General features: G+C 67.0%; 1 protein-coding gene across 1 annotated transcript; it reads left to right on the forward strand.

The window, feature by feature from the left end:
* Window positions 1-61: 61 nt before the first annotated feature.
* On the forward strand, window positions 62-19105 carry CHLRE_13g603400v5 (uncharacterized protein). Its single transcript, XM_043069823.1, has 31 exons — window positions 62-484; window positions 626-1291; window positions 1527-3128; window positions 3399-3457; window positions 3650-3926; window positions 4235-4365; window positions 4765-4885; window positions 5223-5744; window positions 6042-7223; window positions 7461-7694; window positions 8040-8126; window positions 8326-8506; window positions 8699-8925; window positions 9244-9299; window positions 9717-9819; window positions 10138-10194; window positions 10609-10731; window positions 11091-11180; window positions 11471-11621; window positions 11748-11839; window positions 12467-12556; window positions 12801-12936; window positions 13486-13615; window positions 13925-14350; window positions 14683-14865; window positions 15068-15296; window positions 15837-15977; window positions 16476-17117; window positions 17424-17597; window positions 17946-18101; window positions 18266-19105. The coding sequence occupies exons 1-31, from the start codon at window positions 347-349 to the stop codon at window positions 18539-18541; spliced, it is 8682 nt and encodes a 2893-aa protein (XP_042917786.1). The 5' UTR covers window positions 62-346; the 3' UTR covers window positions 18542-19105.
* Window positions 19106-19134: the final 29 nt, after the last annotated feature.

Consider the following 19134-nt stretch of genomic DNA (forward strand, 5'->3'; position numbering starts at 1 on the left):
GCGTCAGGGGCCCACAGCACGCAACGCGCACATGAACTTTTTTTGCTTGCTAAAGCGCTTTCCGCACCTGCTCATTTACGATGACTTAGAATAGCCGAGTGTAAGCTGCAGTAGGATGCCACGCAAGGCGTCTGCGCCCAAGCGGCGCACAGATGCTGCAGAAGAACGCGACGAACCGCCACGAGCCGCCGTGCAGTCACAAGATAAATATGATTTGGTAGACCTGACGAAAACCAGTGCGCAAGAACCTGCCAGACCGCCCAAGAAGCGCAGAACAGAGCCAGCGAGCAATTTGACACAATGGGAGTTGCTTGCGGAGCATCTTGCAAACAAAACCGACCCGAACATGCTTTTGGGCTTTGCGGAGCTGCAGATATCGTCGGACGCGAGCGATTCCGCGAGCGAATCTCTCACTGTACGCGTACACAGCAAGGAGGATGGCAGCAATGCGCGCATAACGTTTTCATGGAGCGAGCGTGGCCAGGTAATGCAAGGGTTTTGGTTGCTGCGTTGACCACGGTCCGACGACCGAAGGCACCCCTGTCGGCCACGGTCCTCTCTGGCCCTCGGCCGCGCCCTGGCGTTCTTTCCCTCTTTGAGTCATCGGCCCCACTCTCAACCCCAGATGGAGCTGGAGCTGCCAGGAGCTGCTGCCGGGACGGGTCTCGTGCGGCTGCTACAGCTGGGAATCCTGGGCGCGAGCATCAGCACCGCCAGCGGGCTCGCGGGATCAGGGATCGCCGCGTCCCCCAGCCACGGGCCCGGCCCCACGGCGTCAGTGCTCTACCTCTGCGCCCCAGGGCCCAGTTCTCAGGCTATGGCAGCATCAGCCGCCGCGGCTCCTCAGGACTGCAAACCTGGCGACCTAAATGGCCAGGCGTGGGACGGGGACGAGGACGGGGACGGGGTTGTGGAGGGTGGCAGCGACTGGCGGCCTGCCGTGTACCGCTTCAGCGGCGGTAGCAGCAGTGGCGGCGGCACCAGCAGCGACCTCCCAGGCAGTGGCGGCGGCGGCGGTAACAGCGGCATCCCGCCTCTTGAAACCACTGGGCCTCGGGCCGCCACACATGCCTACGGAGCCGGTACAAGTGGTGCGGGGCCTTCTGGCTCTGCAGACAAGAGCAATGCCAACGGCCTCATGTGGGCTGGCGGACAGACCGGAGAGCAGGCGCAGTCAGGGGCGGGGGCGGGGGCGGGGGTCAGGCTGGTGCTGAGGCTGGGCGTGCCGGCAGAGGCGATGGAGAAGGTTGGGGTGGGTCAACCCGAGGACACGCAGCAGCGTGCCTGGCAGGTGGGTCTGTATTTGTGCGGTGGTTGGCGAGTGCCGCCCCTGCTGTCTCCAACGGGGTGTGGGATGGCGATGGGCTTTTGAAGGCTGACGGGCAGCTTTACCACGGTGTGTAGCGTGAATTAGATGAACAGGCTTCGCAGCACCAGCTACATGTCGCAGCGGAGGATCAGGACGCAGCTGATCACGCGACGCGATGTAGAATGACGTGCAACCTGCCGGCCCCTTTGTGACGCAGGGCCAGCTGCTGGAGGTGCTGACCTGGCTGCTGCCGCACCACCACCTCGACGGCGGCGGCGGTGGAGGCGGCAGTAGCAGTCCACAGCCGGACCGCACGCTGGCGGCAGGGGCTAGTGCAAGCGGCAGCGGGGCCGCAGGGGCAGGGCCCTCGACCTCTGGCGCCGGGCCCTCCGCGTCGGTTCCTGGGGCTTCGCCACGGGGGGCCGCTGCTACAGCCTCAGCATCCGCATCCGCCGCCGCCGCAGCCTCTGCTGCTACTGCTGCTGCTACCACTGCTGCAAACGCTGCTGCTACTGCTGCAAACGATGCTGCTGCAGCCGCCGGATTCGACGCGGGCTGGCTGTACAGTGCCGTGAAGCCCAGTGGCGCGGAGCCGCAGTGGCGCGGCGACCCGCCGGAGTTGAGGCCCCGGCTGCGGCCCTACCAGCGCCGGGCGGTGGCGTGGATGCTGGCGCGGGAGCAGCAGCAGGCGGGGAGGCAGCCGGGAGTGGAGCCGGGAGTGGAGCCGGGAGTGGAGCCGGGAGTGGAGAGGGCTACGCAGGGCGAGCAGGGAGAAGGGGAGCAGGAGCGGAGGCAAGGTGGGCGCGGGGGCGCGCCGCAGGAGGCGGAGGGCGGGAGGGAGGCAGGGATGGCGGCGGACGCTGCACAGGCCGCCGGCGCGAGTGGTCCGTTGCACCCGCTGTGGCGCCGGCTACACACGCTCCCAGGCAGCGCGGCGCCGGCGCTGTACGTCAATCCGTACAGCGGGTCGTTGGCGGCGGTTGGTTTTGCCGTACCGCCGCCCGTGCGCGGCGGCATCCTGGCGGATGAGATGGGGCTGGGCAAAACGGTTGAGCTGCTGGCGCTCATAACCGCCAACCGCTTTTCGCCGCCGGCGGCGCCAACGACGCAACCGAAGGTGCAACGGCAGCACACGGAGGCGGAGGAGGAGGAGGAGGAGCCTGGGGATGCGGCGGGGAGGGACGGGGCCGGCATACTGGAGGATGAGGAGCAGGAGGACGAGGAGCAGGAGGCGAGACCGCGGCGGACCCGGAACCGGGGCGGCGGCGCCCGGGCCGGCCGTGGCACGGCGGCGCATGGCGGCGCAGGTCGTGACGGCGCCCGATCGCGGCTGCGGCGCAAACCGCGCGCCGGTGACGACTCTGACGCTGACCCAGATGACAGCGAAAATGACCAGAACGCTCGCATGAACGAAACGGATGAAGACTTGGTGCTGGAGGATGAAGATCAGGAGGAGGAGGACCAGGTGGAGGACGATGATGACGATGACTATGTCGCACCAAAGCGAGGAGGGCAGGCGAAGGGCCGCCGCGGCGCTGGCGGCGCCGCCAGCGGAGCCGGCCGCAAGCGCGGCCGCGGGCCTGCGCAGCGCGCGGGGGTCGCGGCGTCGCGGCGTCAGGGGCGTGTGGAGCGAGTGGACTGTCCGTGTGGGCTGCGATGTGAGGACCCAGAGGACGAGGCGGCGGCGGCCTACACAGGGCTGTGGATCCAGTGCGACGCCTGCGCGGCGTGGATGCACGGGGCGTGTGTGGGCGTGCGGCGCACCCCGCGCGGCGCCTGGGTGTGCACACGCTGCCTGAGAGACACGGCCGCGGCCACGGTGGGAGTCGGATCGGTTGAGGGCTGGAGGGCTGGGTGTGGGGTGTTGGGGTAGGGCTCTAGGTCTGGGAACTGGAGTGGGCGTGCAGTCCGTCAGGCGAAGGCGAAGGGCGATGCAGTTGACGGTTGTCGTGTTAGCGATCATCAATCAGCGCCGTCCAGGCGCAGGCGAAATGAGGGGTTGCCGGGTCACACACAATGGATGGGTGCCCAGCTTACTCACACGCGCGTGGCGCTGTGCTGACCTGCCTGCCCGCGTGCGTCTGTGCAGGTGTCGGAGCCATGCGGCGCCACCCTCATTGTGGTGCCCTCAGCCATCCTGCAGCAGTGGTGGGTCCCGGGGGGGGGGGGGGGCACTGGGAGCGCCCAGCGTATGCGTGAACGCCGCGCGACCAGATTTGCCTGCAGATTTCTATGCTTATGTTCATTAGGCGCTTTGAGACAGCTAATGTCGCGCCCCTCGAAACACGTGTGCGGCGCCCCGCCGTACCGTACCGTGCCGTACTGTACGGCCGGATGCAGGTACGACGAGCTGCAGCGTCACGTGATGCCGGGGGCGCTCAGTGTGGTCGTGTACGGCGGACAGACCCAGCCCGGAACCGGCGGCGGCGGCGGCAAGGGCGGCGGCGCGGCGGCGGGCTTCAGCGGCGGCCTGATTCTGGGCGGCGGCGGCGGCGGGCGGGCGGCAGGGAGAGGCGGCGGCGGTGCCAGGGGCGGCGGTGCGGCTGCAGCGGCGGCGGCGGCGGCTGGAGGTGGCGGGCCGGACAAGGATGGCCACTACAGCATCGCTACCTCCATGGTGCGTGAAGCTGTGCTGGTTTCCTGGTGTGCTGATGTCGGGGTTTGCGGTGTGGTTCAGGGCGTGATGGCTGACTGCCGCCTGTCGGCCTCCGTCCCCATGCCCTCGCGCTGATGGCCCTGTTTATGCAGTCCCCAGCCCCATCCCCAGCCCCACCCCAGCCCCAGCCCCAGCCCCACCCCAGCGCCACCCCAGCCCCACCCCATCCCCATCACATTCCATCCCACCAGCAACCACCCTGCCGGCTACTGCCCCTGTCCCTGTCCCCACCCCTGCCCACTGCTGCCACTGCCCCCGCGCCACCTCAGGTGGTGTCTGCCCCCCAGCTGGCTGCTGCTGACGTGGTGCTGACCAGCTACGACGTGCTCAGGCGGGACGTGGCGCGGCAGCCCGACCTGGAGGCACCCGGCCACACGCGCAGCCTGAGGCGCGGCAAGCGGTGAGGGCAGCGCTGGGCCGGGCGGGGCGGGGCGGTGGTGGGTGGGGTGGGGTGGGATGGGGTGGGACTTGAAGAACATGCAGGAAGGAAGCACGCAGGACAGCACACCATGCGGGCGTGTTTTTTTTGTGTAAGTACGGTGTACACCCCAGAGTAGTCGCGAAGGGCGCAGGAATGGCTCCTCTGTGCGCAACTCGCGTTGGGCTCGCGCGCCCTACCCCCTGCAATACCAATGGCTTGTCACACATCATCTCCCCGAACTCCATCCTCCGCCCCCTGTTGGAATGCCCCACCATCGCCCCACCATCGCCCCACCAGTAGCCCCTCCTCCTCACCCCCTCCCGTCACCCCCTCCCCCCCTCCCCACCCCTCTCCTCACCCCCTCCCCATCCCGCACAGCTATGAGGTTGTGCCCACGCCGCTGACGCGGCTGACCTGGTGGCGTGTGGTGCTGGACGAGGCGCAGATGGTGGAGAGCGGCACGGCCAAGGCGGCGGAGATGGCGCTCAAGCTGGACACGGTGTGTGTGCGTGTGTGTTAAAGAGCACAAGGGAAACATAACGCAAAGACAGTGTATGCGATGTGTGTGTATGTGTGTGTGTGTGAGTGTGTGTAAGGGTGTGTAAGGGTGTGTGTGTTGGGGGGCACTGTAAGACGAGGGCTGTGCGGGGTTGCTGTCGTGTGTGGTGTGGTGGTGGTGGAGGTGGTGCGGGCGGGGAGGGGTTGTAGCAAGGGTGCACTGGTCAGTAGTCGTGGCAGACAGCGGCACGGCCGCCCCCATACCCGCCCTTCACATTGCCTCCCGCCCTCCTCCCCTCCTTTCCTCCTCCCCTCCTGCTCCCGTGCTCCCGCTGCAGGTGCACCGCTGGTGTGTGACGGGCACGCCCATCAGCCGCGGACTGGAGGACGTGTTCGGCCTGATGGCCTTCCTGCAGGCGGGCCCCTGGGCGCAGCGCCGCTGGTGGAGCCGCTGCATAGCGCGGTCCGTGGAGGCGGGGCAGGCCGCAGGCAGGCGACTGCTGCTGCGCCTGCTGCGGCCGCGGCTGCGGCAGGGTCAACAGAGAGGAGCGGTGGGGGAGGCGCAGGTGCAGCAGAGGCAGGGAGGAATGGCGGGGTGGAAGCTCGAGCCGGGCACCGGGGCTGCTACAGCCGCCGGGGCCGATACTGACACCGCCGCTGCTACAGCTGCAGTTGCAGCTGCAGCTAGCGCCGCTGCTGCTGCTGCTGCTACAGCCCGCTGCTACGCCAGCCTGGGCCTGATGTGGCGCTCCTCCAAGCGGGACGTGGAGGCGGAGCTGGGTCTGCCGCCGCAATCGGCGCACCTGACCCGCCTGCGCCTCAACGCAGTGGAGCTGCACTTCTACAACCGCCAGCACCAGGTGTGTGTGTGTGCGTGCGTGCGTGTGTGTGTGTGTTTGTGCCTGTGTGTGTGTGTGTGTGTGTGTGTGTGTGTGTGTGTGTGTGTGTGTGTGTGTCTGTGTGTGTGTGTGTAGGTGCGTGCGAGCGTGACAGGAACAACGAGCTGTGTTGATGGCACAAGAGGAAAGGGCCGCCACTGTGCAAGCGAACGCGCAGTGTGTATAAACCCTGAGCACCCCGATAAACACCCTGCCCGCCCCTCTCACCCCACCCCACCTCACCCCACCCTCTCACCCCTCTCCCCACCTCCCCTGCAGGACTGCGCCGCCAAGGCCCGCTCCGTGCTGCCGGCTCGGGTGGTGGCGGCCATGGAGAGCGGCCGCCTCTTCAGCGGAGAGGCCGAGGCGGAGGAGGCGGCGGCGGCAGCGGCGGAGGCGGAGGCGCGCAGGGCCGCCCGAGCCGCGCGCCGCGCGCAGCGGGCAGAGCTGGGGCTGGGGCCGCGGGCGGGGTGGTCGGCAGGTGGCTTGGGAGGCGCGGCGGGCGCGGCGGGGGCGGCGGCGGCGGGTGCAGGCCCTTCGGGCGCAGGCACCTCCGCGACTCCCATGGATGTGGACGGTGCGGGGGCGGCAGGCGCGGTGGAGGCGGCGGGTGGCAGCGACACCGGCGCCGCGGCAGTGGCAGCAGCTGCTGTTGCTGCCGACGGTGGTGGTGGCAGCAGCGCCGCTGCTGACGCAGATGGCGGCAGTAGCACTGGCGGCGGCGGGGCAGGGGCAGGCGGGGCTGGGGCTGGGGCAGGGGCTCTGTCGGAGCTGGCGGCGTTGCACAGGCGGCGCTGGGAGCAGCAGCGGGAGGCGGAGCGGCGGAAGCAGGAGGAGCAGGAGGAGGAGGCACGCATCGAGGCGCTGCGGCGGGCGCGGCAGGAGCAGGAGGAACACGCGCGGCGGGAGCGAGGGCCACCGGAGGAGGAGGAGGGGGATATGGGCCCCATGGAGGGGCAGGAGCAGCAGGAGGAGGAGGAGGCGGAGGAGGCGCAGGGGCGGGGAGGCGGCGGGCGGCGCCGGGGGCGTGGCGGCCGGGGTGGGAGGGGCCGCAGGGGTGCTGCGCAGGAGGAGGAGGAGGAGGAGGAGGAGGAGGAGGAGGAGGAGGAGGAGGAGGAGGAGGAGGAGGAGGAGGAGGAGGAGGAGGTAGAGTCTTCGGAGACGGAGGAGTGGGAGCAGTGGGAGGGGCTGCTGCTGCAGGGCCCGGCGGCGGGCAGCAGCGATGGCGCGCATGGCGCAGCAGCTGCTAACGGAGACGGGGGCGGGGGCGGAGCCGCGGGCGCTGCTAACGGGGTCACGGAGCCCTCTGCTGTCGCGCTGGCGGCAGCAACCGGGACAGGGGTGGGGGCCCAGCACCAGCAGCATCAGCAGCAGCAGAAGCGGGCGGCGCAGCAGGCTAAGCGGCCTCGGCGGCCGCCACCGCTGTCCTCCATTCTGGACAAGCCGCTGGCGCCGCATCAGGTAGAGAGCGGAGGGGTTTAGGGTTTGAGGGGGGTGCGGGTGGCACGGTGAGAAGCTGGGAGTGACTTAGTGGGTGCCTTGTGTGCCGTACACATGCTCCCACCTCAGCCCTTAGCCGCCGCCTGCCCGTTACTACTCACATGCCTCTCAAACCCCCTTCCTCCCCCGCTGTACCAATTTGCCAAGCTACAACTTCGCTTCTTCTTAATTTATCATATGAATGCAACCCCCGCACAGGCCCGCAAGCTGCTGGAGCCGCTGTTGAAGCTGCGGCAGGCCTGCTGCCACCCCCAGATCGGCGCCGGCGGCCTGCGCTCCCGCAGGGGCGGCGGCGGCGGCCGCGGCGCGGGCGCGGCGGGCGCCGGTGGCGGCCCTCACCCCCACGGGCACCACCCCCACGGGCACCACCTGGGTTCGCACCAGGGGCGCGGCGAGGGGCCCATGAGCATGAACGAGATCCTGGGCGTGCTGGTGAGTGAGGGGTGGGATTGGTGGGCTGGAGTTTGGGGTTGGTTGGCGTTTGGGGCTGGGCGTGCTGGTTCAAAGTGCACGTGGGGGCTTGATGTTGGGGGCAGCAGCTGGGGGCTGGGCGCAGCGCTGGAGGCAGAGCCGGATGGGACTCTACGGCGGCTGGAGACCGGCTCGTGAAGGCTGAATGCAGTTTGCATTGCGGTGGTGACTGGTGCGTAGCCGGGTTCCAGGAAATGCCGCAGCGCTGCTGCCTCGTCCCTGCCCCTAATCTCACACCCATCACCACCACCACCACCACCACCACCACCACCACCACCACCTACACTCTCACACCCACCGCCGCAGGTCACCCGCGCCCGACTGGAGGCGGAGGAGGAGCAGCGCAAACTGGTCATGGCGCTCAACGGACTGGCGGCGCTGTTCGTGATCCAGGTGTGATCCAGGCGGTGTGTACGCGAGTGTGTGTGTGTGTGTGTGTGTGTGAGCGCCTGCGTGTTTGTGTGTGTGTGTGTGTGTGTTTATTTGTGTGTGTGTGTGTGTGTGTGTGCGTCTTGGCGACTGGTGTGTCTTGTGCCATGTCGCTGACCCTCCTTCCCCCTCCCCTCCCCTCCCCTCCCCTCCCCTCCCCCAGGGTGAGCCCGCTCAGGCCGTGTCCACCTACCGCTCCGCCCTGCGCGCCGTGGAGGAGCACCGCCAGCGCGACGGCATCCAGGCGGACCGCCTGCAGCGCCTGCACACCCTAGCAAACCTGGACCTGCTGCTGCAGGCGGCGGCGGCGGCGGCGGAGGTGCTGGCGGGGCAGGCGGCAGCAGGTGTGGCTGTGTTTGGGGATGGGGGAATGGGAGTTGTGTGGGAGGGTGGTTGGTGGTTGGGTGGGATGGGGGTCGTTGCGAGTGTAAGCAAAGCAGAGGCACGGGGGATGCTGGGGTGAAGCTAGCGGCCAGGGGTGCAGGGGTAAAGTGGCACGTTGCCGAATGCGTTTTCTTGCCGATATCCCTCTGTAGGCAGCGCCAACCCAGAGGCGGCGGCGGCAGCCGCAGCGGCCGGCAAACGGCTTCGAGCCCTGCTCGGCAGCAACGGCGGCGGCGGCGGGCGGGCGCTGGGTGCCGCGGCACTGACGGCGTTGGCGGCTGTGCCGCGCACGCTGCGGGATGGCGGGCTGGCGGCGGACGCGGCGAGCATCAGGGAACGGTACCTGGGGCAGGCGCGGAGCAAGGTGGTGGCGGCGGAGGTGGGTGCGTGGGGAAGTAAGCGTGTGCGGGGTTGTGGTTGGGGGTGACAGCACGAGCCTGAGCTTGGTGGGGGCTGGAAGTGGCGGAGGACTGGACTGGTGCGACTTGGAGCGTTACTGCTGGTGCTGGCAATTCCGTCAGCTGCTCTCCTGGACACCAACCGCACAGCCTGCAACTCTTGTTAAATCATGTTGTCGCTGCTGTTGTCTCTTTTGTCGCCTCCCTGACTCCTCTTCTCCTTCCTGCTGCTAACCCCGTTTCCGCCTGTCGTGTTATTACCTGTCGTGTGTGTGCGTGTGTGTGTGTGTGTGTTGCAGTCGGAGTACCGGGAGGTGCTCGTCACCGCCACACCCTTCCACGGCGCAGCGGGCTGGTGGGTCTGGCTGGGGAGGGACGAGGGGGGCTGCGGGGGCAGGTGTGCGGGAGAAGCAGGCCGCAGCTGCCTTGTCGGCAGGACACATCACACATGCTGCTAGCAGCATGACACGCCACACGCGGTCCTGGCGTTCGCAGCGAGCCGCGCGCTTGTAAACATCACAATCTCCAAAATGAACTTCGCGGTGCCTAATTAGCTATGCCTGGCTACAACTCCGCTTCTTCTAAATTTAATCATGAATGCAACCCCTCCACCCCCACCACACAAACGCACACACACACACACACACCTTGTCTTTGCGCTATGTTTTCCTTGTGCTTTTTAACACACACACACACACACACACACACACACACACACACACACACACACACACACACACACACACACACACACACACATGCACGCGCACAGGTACCTCAGCGCCATCGACCTGCTGCAGGTGGAGGGGCAGGGCGAGGCGGCGGCGGAGCACATCCGCACCAAGCTGCTGGAGGGCGACACCTACAGGCAGAAGGTGATGGGGAGTGGGGACATGGGGAGACTGGGATGGGGAGTTGGAAGTATGAGGGAGGAGTGGGGAGGAGCACCTTGAGGGAGGGAAGGAGGGATGCCTGTATGGGCCGGGGGGTGGTGGGTAGCTGGGGTAGAGAGGGCATGGCGAGGGGGTACGGTGGACGCACGGCAACTGCGGGAGTGGGACATGCGCGTTCTCCTGTAGTTCACCAGTTGTGAACCCGCCAGCGATGGCGCTCACGGCCAAAAGCCAACCGTTGCACTTCCTCTGAGTTTGTCCCCTATGTCCTATCTTGCGTGCGCACGTGCACACGTGCAGACGGATGTCAACGCCAGCAGCTTCGCGCACCGCTTCTCCTCACTGCTGGGACTCAAGGTAAGGGGCTGCTGGGACTCAAGGTGAAGGCAACACGACGTGTGTTCGCCGAGTGGCCGTGGACGACTTTGGGAGCGGTTGCATTCACAGCAGCGGCAAACCCATCTTGCTCGCTTCAGCTTGATCATTTTGGCATCTCTGCCACAGCTCGTGAGCTCTTGGCCCTTACACGAGGCGCACTCATCCGGATAGCCCGTCCATTTTACTTAGCTTACCCTCACCCTCACACTGTTTCAGATGCCTCGCCTCACACGCATTATGCCCGTACAGCCGCCTTTGCACTGGGCACACGTGTCCCAGAACACCCCGTCCTTATCCCGGTGCCTCCTACTCAAGTGCCCCGCACTCTCACATTGTATTTAACTGTGACTGCTTGCGTGTGTATGTGTGTGTGTGTGTGTGTGTCTCATGCAGATGCTGCTGAACGAGGCCCTGGACGGCATTGAGACGCACCGCGCCGAGGCCCTGGGGTCGCTGGAGGGGCTGGGGCGGCGGGCGGCGCAGCTGCCGGCGCCACACCCCGACTTCATTGAGCAGGTGGGGCGGTAGGGAGGGCTGGGGGGGGCTGGGGAGGGAGGTGGCGCATGGGTGAATGCTGGTACGGTACTCCTTGGGCCAGTCGAGCGGTGCGCGCTCTTACGCGGTTATGCGGCGTCCTCAGTCCTTCCTCCAGTACCATAATCATGGGGAAGGCGGCAGCTACCATCCCTGCTCCATGCCTTGGCTGCTTGCCGACGTCACAACTGCTATCACCATACTTCACACAGCCGAAGCCCGGCCCCGTCATCGTCATGCGCATCTCCGTGGCAAACCACCCCCACCCGTCACACTCGCGCCTCCCCTCCCCCTCCCCCTCCCTTCCCCTCACCTCCCCTCACCTGCCATCACCGCCACAGGCGGGCCAGTGCGGGCGCTGCCGCAACGGGCCGGTACGGGCGCTGGTGTGCGAGCACTGCCGCCTGGACGAGCGCTTCATACAGTGGGAGGTGGGCGAGCACTGCGATAGGCGAGGTGGTGGAGAGGGGCAGGGCGCGTGGGCGATGATGCGGTGTGCGGCAGTGGAGGAGTCTGACACATTGACGAAGCGGACTGAGTAAGCATGCGCTGAGGTCCGGACCGGCACGGCACGGCACGGCACGGCACGGCGCGGCCACGGCTGGCAGGGGGTCGGGGTGGCCAACGGGCGAAAAAGGTGGGGGTGATGTTCTCTGCTGCTGAGGAATTCGCCCACGCCCGCCTGCTCGCACCCCACCCCCTCCGGCTGCCTGCTCTGCAGGTGCGGCTGTTCGCGCTGTACTCGCGCGCCCTGACCGCCGGCGCCACCGTGACGGCGGAGGAGGCGGCGCGGCGCGCGGCGGCGGCACTGGTCCGCTGGGCGGGGCGCGGCGGACTGGGCGAGCAGGAGGGAGGCCAGGAGGAGGACGAGCGTGAGTGGGGCGGAGGGACTTGGTTTTGTTTGGGGGGGTATGGAGATGGGAGATGGAGGTGTGGTCGGATGGCCAGCCCTTCCTGCCCAGCATCACCACACCACCACCGCCACTGCCACCGCACAGTGCTTGCGGCTGACGGCGGGCGGCGCGGCGGCGGCGGCTCCAGCCAGGTGGCCGCCACCGCCACCTCCTGGAGACAGAGCGAGGCGGAGATGGTGAGGGGAGCGGGGGTGGGGAGTGGGGGAGGGGGGCCAGGGTGGGTTGTAAATACCAGCGCAGACTAAACCAAAGCCAACGAAAACGGGAGTGCAGGCGGAGGCGTTAGTTGCAAGCGATAATACTTATGGGATGTGGGCCGAGGCGTCGTGGAGCAGCAGGGCGAGCGGCGCCGGCGATAAATGTCGCCGCCCGGGCTCGGTGGCGCGCACAACAGCACAAGACAGGCACGCGGACGCGACAAGCAAAACCCACGACTTACCTGGCGACCAGGAAAGCAGTGGGTTAGTGCAGGTCATGTGGAGGATGGACTGATAAAGCTACAAGCGTGAAGTGCTGACATCCAGTAGGAACGGCGGGAACATGTCGTTGGGGGCTGGCCTGGGAGGGTGTGTGGCATGCGGCGTACGGTGATTGATGTTACTGTGCACTCAACATTCACCATTGCCCCTACAGGGAGGGGGCAGGGTTGCCGTTTATGGCGGAGGGATTGGTTAAAGTGTGGAGTGCCGACATCCAGTAGGAATAGCCGGAACATACCCATACAATGCATATCTTTCTCACTCTCAGGCCTCTCATCACTTTCACCTATCGGCTCTGCCTCATTTCCCTTGTGCTCACCCCAGGTGCTGCGGCTGCTGTTGTCGCTGCTGCGTCAGCACGTGCGCGGTCGGTCCGCAGACGAGCGCGTGGAGCGAGTGCTGGCGGAGGGCAAGGTGCGTGTGCATGTGCCTGTGTGTATGTGCCAACCCAAACACCCCTAACTGCCAACCCATTCACACCCATGCCCAGTTGCCTCACTTTGTGTTTTACACGCACACTCACATCCTCAGCTCGCCCCCCCACCCCCCCCCCCCCCACACACACCCTCTCCCCCCCACACCCCACACCCCACACTCCCGCCCTCCCACCCCCACCCACCCACTCTCACCCCCCCCCACGCCCCCTCCTCACTTGCAGGCGCACGTGGGCCGTCTGGAGGCTCAGCGGCGGCTGCTGGTGTGCGGGCGCGCTCTGGGTCTGGCCCAACGCATGCTGCTGTACGCGCACGACGAGCTGGGCATGGCGGCGGCGCGCATGAGGCTGGCCAGGGAGGGTGCGTGCGGTCGTGCTGGGGCGTGCTGGGGCGTGCTGGGGTGTGCTGGGGTGTGCTGGGATGTGGGGACGGGGTGGGGATGGGGGATGTGGGGTGTGGGGTGGGGTGGGATGGGGTGTGGGGATGGGGTGTCGGGATGGGGATGGGTGTGGGGTGTGGGGATGGGGTGTGAGGATGGGGTGTGGGATGTGGGTGTGGGGATGGGATGTGAGGATGGGGTGTGGGGTGTGGGTGTGGGGATGGGGTGTGTGGGGGTGGGGATGGGGTGTGGTGCGGATGGGGTGCGGATGGGGTGCGGATGGGGTGCGGATGGGGTGCGGATGGGGTGCAAGATGGGGTGGGACCCTGGGGAATAGCCACAGGCACAGCATTGCCGCCTGATAACCGTGCACCGCCTTTTGCAGCTCATTGCTCATCAGCTCACCTCACGTCGCCCCACCTCTACCCATCCCACCCCGCGCGCGCGCACACACACACACACACACACACACACACACACACACACACGCACACGCGCGCGCGCGCTCCCCTCTACACACGCTCACGCAGGCGAGCCCATCCCGCCGCACGAGGCCAACCTGAAGCTGCAGCCCGCCATGGTGCCGGTCAAAAGCGTGGAGCTGACCAACGATCGAATCCTGGCGGAGGCGGATTTGCGCCGCGCGCTGGGCACACTGCGGTGCGTGTGTGTGGGGTGTGGAGCGCACTGGGGGAAAGTGTGTTTGTTGTGGCCGCCGCCATCATGTGAACCATCATGTGAACAGGGGAGGGACTCCTTAGGCTCAGGGAAAGGGACCGCCAGTAATATTCACTCGGTCAGGGAAAGGGTGTAGGAATATTGTAGGGCTACATCGGAGTGTGAGATGGATCCTGACATGTCACTGGGATGTAGCAGCCTGCACTGCCCGGCTGCAGGGGTCGTTGCTGTTCGCCTTGCACCTAGCTAGTACCTGCCTGACTGGGACCTATGGCCACCGCTGCCGTGTAGGTACCTGCGCAAACTCCAAGCCATCCAGAACAGGCAGCAACAGAACCAGCGCCAGCAGCAGCAGAAGCAGCAGGGAGGAGAGGGCGCAGCAGCAGCAGCAGCAGCAGCAGGGCCCTCGACTGCAGCCGCCGCCGCGGCAGCGTCTGATGCTGCCGCGGGGCCTAGCGGCAGCACTGCCGGTGCTGCTACTGCTGCTGCTGCTGCCGGTGCCACTGCTGCCGCAGCTGCCGCCGCAGCGGCATCGGGTGCCGCTGCAGCTGCACCGGGCGCTGGCGCGGCCAACGGCGGTGATGACGACGATGTCCAAATCGTGTCGGGGGCCGGCCCACAGGGCGCAGTACCGGGGCCGGGGCAGCAGCAGCAGCGGCAGCAGGAGGGGGCGGAGCCGGAGCCGGCGGAGGAGGAGATTGAGATGTGCCCCATCTGGTGAGGGCTGGAGGGCGGTGGGTGGGGGGAGTGGCACGTGGGGGGAGTGGGAGGCTGCACGATTCCAGGGACACGTTGGGTACGGACGGTGGGTTGGGAATTGGAAGGGGTTGTGGGGCGGGCCTGCGTGGCGTTGTCAGAGCCGCATGCTGTGTGCAAACAAGCCAAGTGTGCCCGGCGCAGCTAATTCCCCAGCACCCACGCACCCCACCCAACCACCACCTGCCGTCCTCCTTCTCCACGCCCACCTACCAACGCACCCTTTGCAACATCTCTGTCCTCCCATCCCCCTCTCCCCCCATCCCCTCTCCTCTCCCCGACACCCCACGCAGCCACGACCCCATCGACCTACCCGGCACCTCCACCTCCACCTCCACCGCCTCCACCGCTAGTGTCATCCTGCCGTGCGGGCACCAGATGCACCCGCCCTGCTGCGAGGCGCTGGTGGCACGAACCCTGGGGCGCGCCACGCCCTACCCCATGCGCCGCATCCACTGCCCCAACTGCAGGACCAGGTGGGCATGCCGGAAGTGGGGGTGATTCGGTGGGTGGGTAGGGGGTTCTTTGCCCGAGCCCAATGAAGTAGGTCCCAAGGAGGGAGGAAGTGTGGGTGGGTGGATGGGTGGGTGAATGGATGTGGGTGTTATCACATCATATCACAAGGTGCACAACTTCCAGCCAGGCAACTACCAACCCACAAGTCCCTACTTTTCACAGAGTGCACATAGCCGACATCGCCTACATCGACGCAACCGGGGACATGTCCTCTGGAGGAGCCGCCGGCGGCGGCGGAGCCGCGGGCGGCGGCAGTGGCGGCGACGGCGGCAGTGGCGGCGGGCCCTGGTCCGGCGAGTCTGGTGTGGTGGTCCGCGGCAGTTACGGATCCAAGGTGGAGGCGGTGGTACGGCGGATCAAGTTCGTGCTGGGAGAGGATGCGGCGGCCAAGGTGCGTGATTGTGGAGGGAGGAGTGGGTAGGAGGAGTGGGTTGGGTTGGGTGGGGTGGGAAGGAGTGGTTAAGGGTGGACTGGGTGGGTGAAGGTGTGTTGCCTCCTTGTGTTGCTGGCGCGGTGGTCGCCAGGGCCACTGCACCAGGGCCGCCTGCCTGGCACTCGCCAGATCCAATCACCCAACCAGCAACCAACCAGCCCACCAGCCCACCAAGCACCTGCGCACTCACCCCATCAGCACCTCAGCCGACTTCGGGACGTGCTCACTCCGTCTCTCTCATGTGCGGCTACCCCCATCCATGGCACCACCACCACCAACATAAACCCTCCACCACCCCTCACCACCACCCCTCACCACCACTCCTCACCACCACTCCTCACCACCACCCCTCACCACCAACCCTCACCACCACTCCTCACCACCACTCCTCACCACCACTCCTCACCACCACTCCTCACCACCAACCCTCACCACCACTCCTCACCACCACTCCTCACCACCACTCCTCACCCCCCACCCCTCGCCGCCCTGCTGCAGGTGCTTGTGTTCAGCGGCTGGGCGGAGCTGTTGGAGCTGCTGGCGGGCGCACTGGCGGCCAACGGCGTGGCGGCGGCGGTGGCCAGGGGGCGGGGCGGCATGGCGGCGGCGCTGGCGGCGTTCAAGGACCACCCGGGGGAGGTGAGCAGCGTGTGAGCGTGGGGTGGCGGCGGTGAGGCACGTGTGTGTGTATGTGTGTGTTAAAAAGCACAAGGAAAACGTTGCGCACAGACAGTGTATGTGTGTGTGTGTGTTTGGGGGGGTTGTAAATGCCAAGGGGATGCAGGGCGGTGGCGGGGTGCTGGTGGGTGTGTGTGGATGGGAAGGGGGCTGCGGCGGCATGGGTTGCATGCGGGCACGTGCGCGGGGACTGGGAGCGACTGCGGGGGCAGGGGTAGGGGTACAGGACCAGGTTCGCAGTGCCTGTGGCACCGGGACTGCTGGGGTGCTGGCATGAGTGCCGCTCCCAGGGCAGCAGGTAAATCATACAGTCACACATTTCGCAGTTACGGAGCTGATTGCCGGTCTCTGTCGTCCGCCGTACACACGTCAGCCACACACACATGCACGCACGCACGCACGCACACACACACACACACACACACACACACACACACACACACACACACACACACACAGGTGGAGGAGGAGGCGCTGGAGGAAGAGCTGCTCGACGCCCCCGGCTCCACCACTGCTACTGCCGGCACTTCCACCGCCACTGCTACTGCCACAGCTGCTGCCACTGCTACTGCCACTGCTACTGCCACTGCTACTGCCACCGTGGGCCCAGAGGCCGAGTCCGACGGGGCCAAGGCGGATCCGGGCCTGACGCCGCCGCCGAAGACACTAGCTGTCACGCAGGAGCAGCAGCAGCAGCAGCAGTGCGGAGGCAACCCGGCACCTGCTACAGCTGCTACTACAGCCGCTATGGTGGCAGCAGCAGCAGGCGCGGGCCCTGCTACAGCCGCGGCCCGCGCTACAGCCACAGCGGCTCCCCTCCTCAACACAGGGGCGTACGGCAGCGCCGACGACTACCACCCGGCAGTAGCAGGCTCAGGGGCTGCAGCTGCAGGGGGTGGCAGTAGCCGCGCCGGCCGGGGCCGCACGCCGCCGCCGCCGCTGCCAGCTCTCCCGGGCACGCCTGGCGGCGGCGGCGGTGGCGCGGGCGGCGGTGCGAGGGGGCTGTTGTCGCCGGCGCTGGGCAGTCCGGGCGGCGGCGGCTCAGCTTTGAAGAGGGCCAAGCCACAGGCGCATGTGAAGCCGCGAGTGCTGCTACTGCAGGTGTGCTACCCGCATTGATGAAAGACGTTATCTGAGGACGATCTGCCTGTGACCTTGCCTGCGTGTGCCACCCCCAACCCGCAACGTCCTGGCCCCCTCCCACCTCTTTTGACTGGTCCGGTTATGTTTGGGCTGGTATCTACAATCCCCGTCCCCCCGCCACCTGCCCCACCTGAACCCCCGGATCATGAGTGTAACCCCCGCCTCCTGTACTACCGCACGGTACTACCGGTACTGTTCCTGTTACGCCTTCACTTGTGCAATAATCATATGAATGCACCCCCCCCCAAACAAACCGCCCCGCAGCTGAAGCAGGGCGGCGCGGGCCTCAACCTGACTGAGGCTCAGCACGTGGTGCTTGTGGAGCCGCAGCTGGACCCGGCGGCGGAGGCGCAGGCGGTGGGGCGCGTGCACCGCATCGGGCAGGCTCGGCCCACGCACGTGCACCGCTTCGTGGTGGCACACACTGTGGAGGAGCAGGTGCGGGGTGGTGGGGGTTACATTCATGATTTGCTAAGGAACTGGTAGATGGTCGGCAATCTTGGGGGAGCAGCCATCGTGACCGGGGGGGAAGCGAGGTGGGTGGGTGGGTGGGGGGGGGGGGAGGGGCAGGTGGGGGGCGGGGTGGGGGGGATAGAGGGGAGGTGGCGCGTGGGGCCTATGCAACGGTTTCATTGTTAGCACGCTGCGACAAAGCACAGTCGCGCGTTTGCATGCGGCATGCACAGCGTTCACCGCTTCCCCTGCCTCACCGCACATGCGCCCACAACTTCCAAACTTCCGACCTTCTCCCCACCTCCCACCTCCCATCTCCCACCTTCCCCCCAGGTTCACCGCCTGGCGGACAACCGCGCCCGCGGCATGGACCTGTCTGTGGCGGTGCCGGCGGCGCGGGCTGGCGGCGGAGGCGGCGGCGGCGGCCACGGCGGCCGGCACGGCGGCCACGGCGGCGGCGGCGGCGGGGACGGTAGCGAGCTACTTACGGTAGGAGGGGGATAGACGCGGGAGACTGATGGAATGTAATCCCCGCCGCTGCCCTCGTGTTCTTGGTTTCGTTTGGGGAACGGTGCAATCATGAACGACCCCTCCCCTGACACACACACGCCATGCATGGACCCCCCCCCTCCCGCCCCTACACACACACGCAGGTCCGGGACGTGGCCATGCTGCTGGACAACCGCTGGGGGGCGGGCGGCGGCGGCGGCGGCGGCGGCGCTCCCAGCGTGGGCATCGGACTGGCGTCGCTGGTGCCGACGGCGGCGGCGGCGGCGGCGGCGGTCTCGGGGGCGCCGCCGGGCGGCAGCGGCAGCGCGGCGGCGGCGGGCGCGGTGGTTGCGACGACGACCGCGGAGGCGGCGGGGGACGAAGGCGATGGCGGCGGGGAGGCGGAGCGGCAGCAGCAGCAGCAGCAGCAGCAGCCCTAGCCCCTGCATGGGACGAGCAGCCGTTCTAAGGTTTGAGGTGCACGCTGCATAGTTGCGCAATTGAAGAAACCGAAATCCAAGCGCGCAATAATAATTGATTGATTACATTGGGATGTGGGCATGTTTGTACATAATGCACGATTTGCGCGTGTGTGGGTCAACCTATGTGCGTGTGCGTGCGTGGGGGACAGCCTGTCATGCTGCATTGTCCTGTCCATTGAAGAACCCAACGGACAATGTGGCTCATAGCTCTCAGCCGCGCGTGTAGTTCACCAAGCACCGTCGCGACTTTTGCACTGTGTACATGTGCGGCTGTGTTTTATGACCCCTGCAACGGCGCGCGCACTGGCAGATCCGCACGCACAGCGGGTCATTTCTGTCTGTGTGTGTTGGGAGGCTTTGTGGGGGGCCAGTGTGGCCGGCTGTGTGGGGCTGTGGCTGTGGCTGTGTGTGCGTGGGATGGGCCGCTGCGCCTGCTGGCAGCTGCCTGCGAACATGCAACATGGGCATGCCTGTAACACCTGCCGGTGGTGCAGTTGTTAGCTTCTGTAACTCACATCCGCCAGCCGCCGCCAGTTCCCACACCCAAGGAC

The sequence above is a fragment of the Chlamydomonas reinhardtii genome, chromosome 13 (genome assembly GCF_000002595.2).
Source record: "Chlamydomonas reinhardtii strain CC-503 cw92 mt+ chromosome 13, whole genome shotgun sequence".
Taxonomy (NCBI): domain Eukaryota; kingdom Viridiplantae; phylum Chlorophyta; class Chlorophyceae; order Chlamydomonadales; family Chlamydomonadaceae; genus Chlamydomonas; species Chlamydomonas reinhardtii.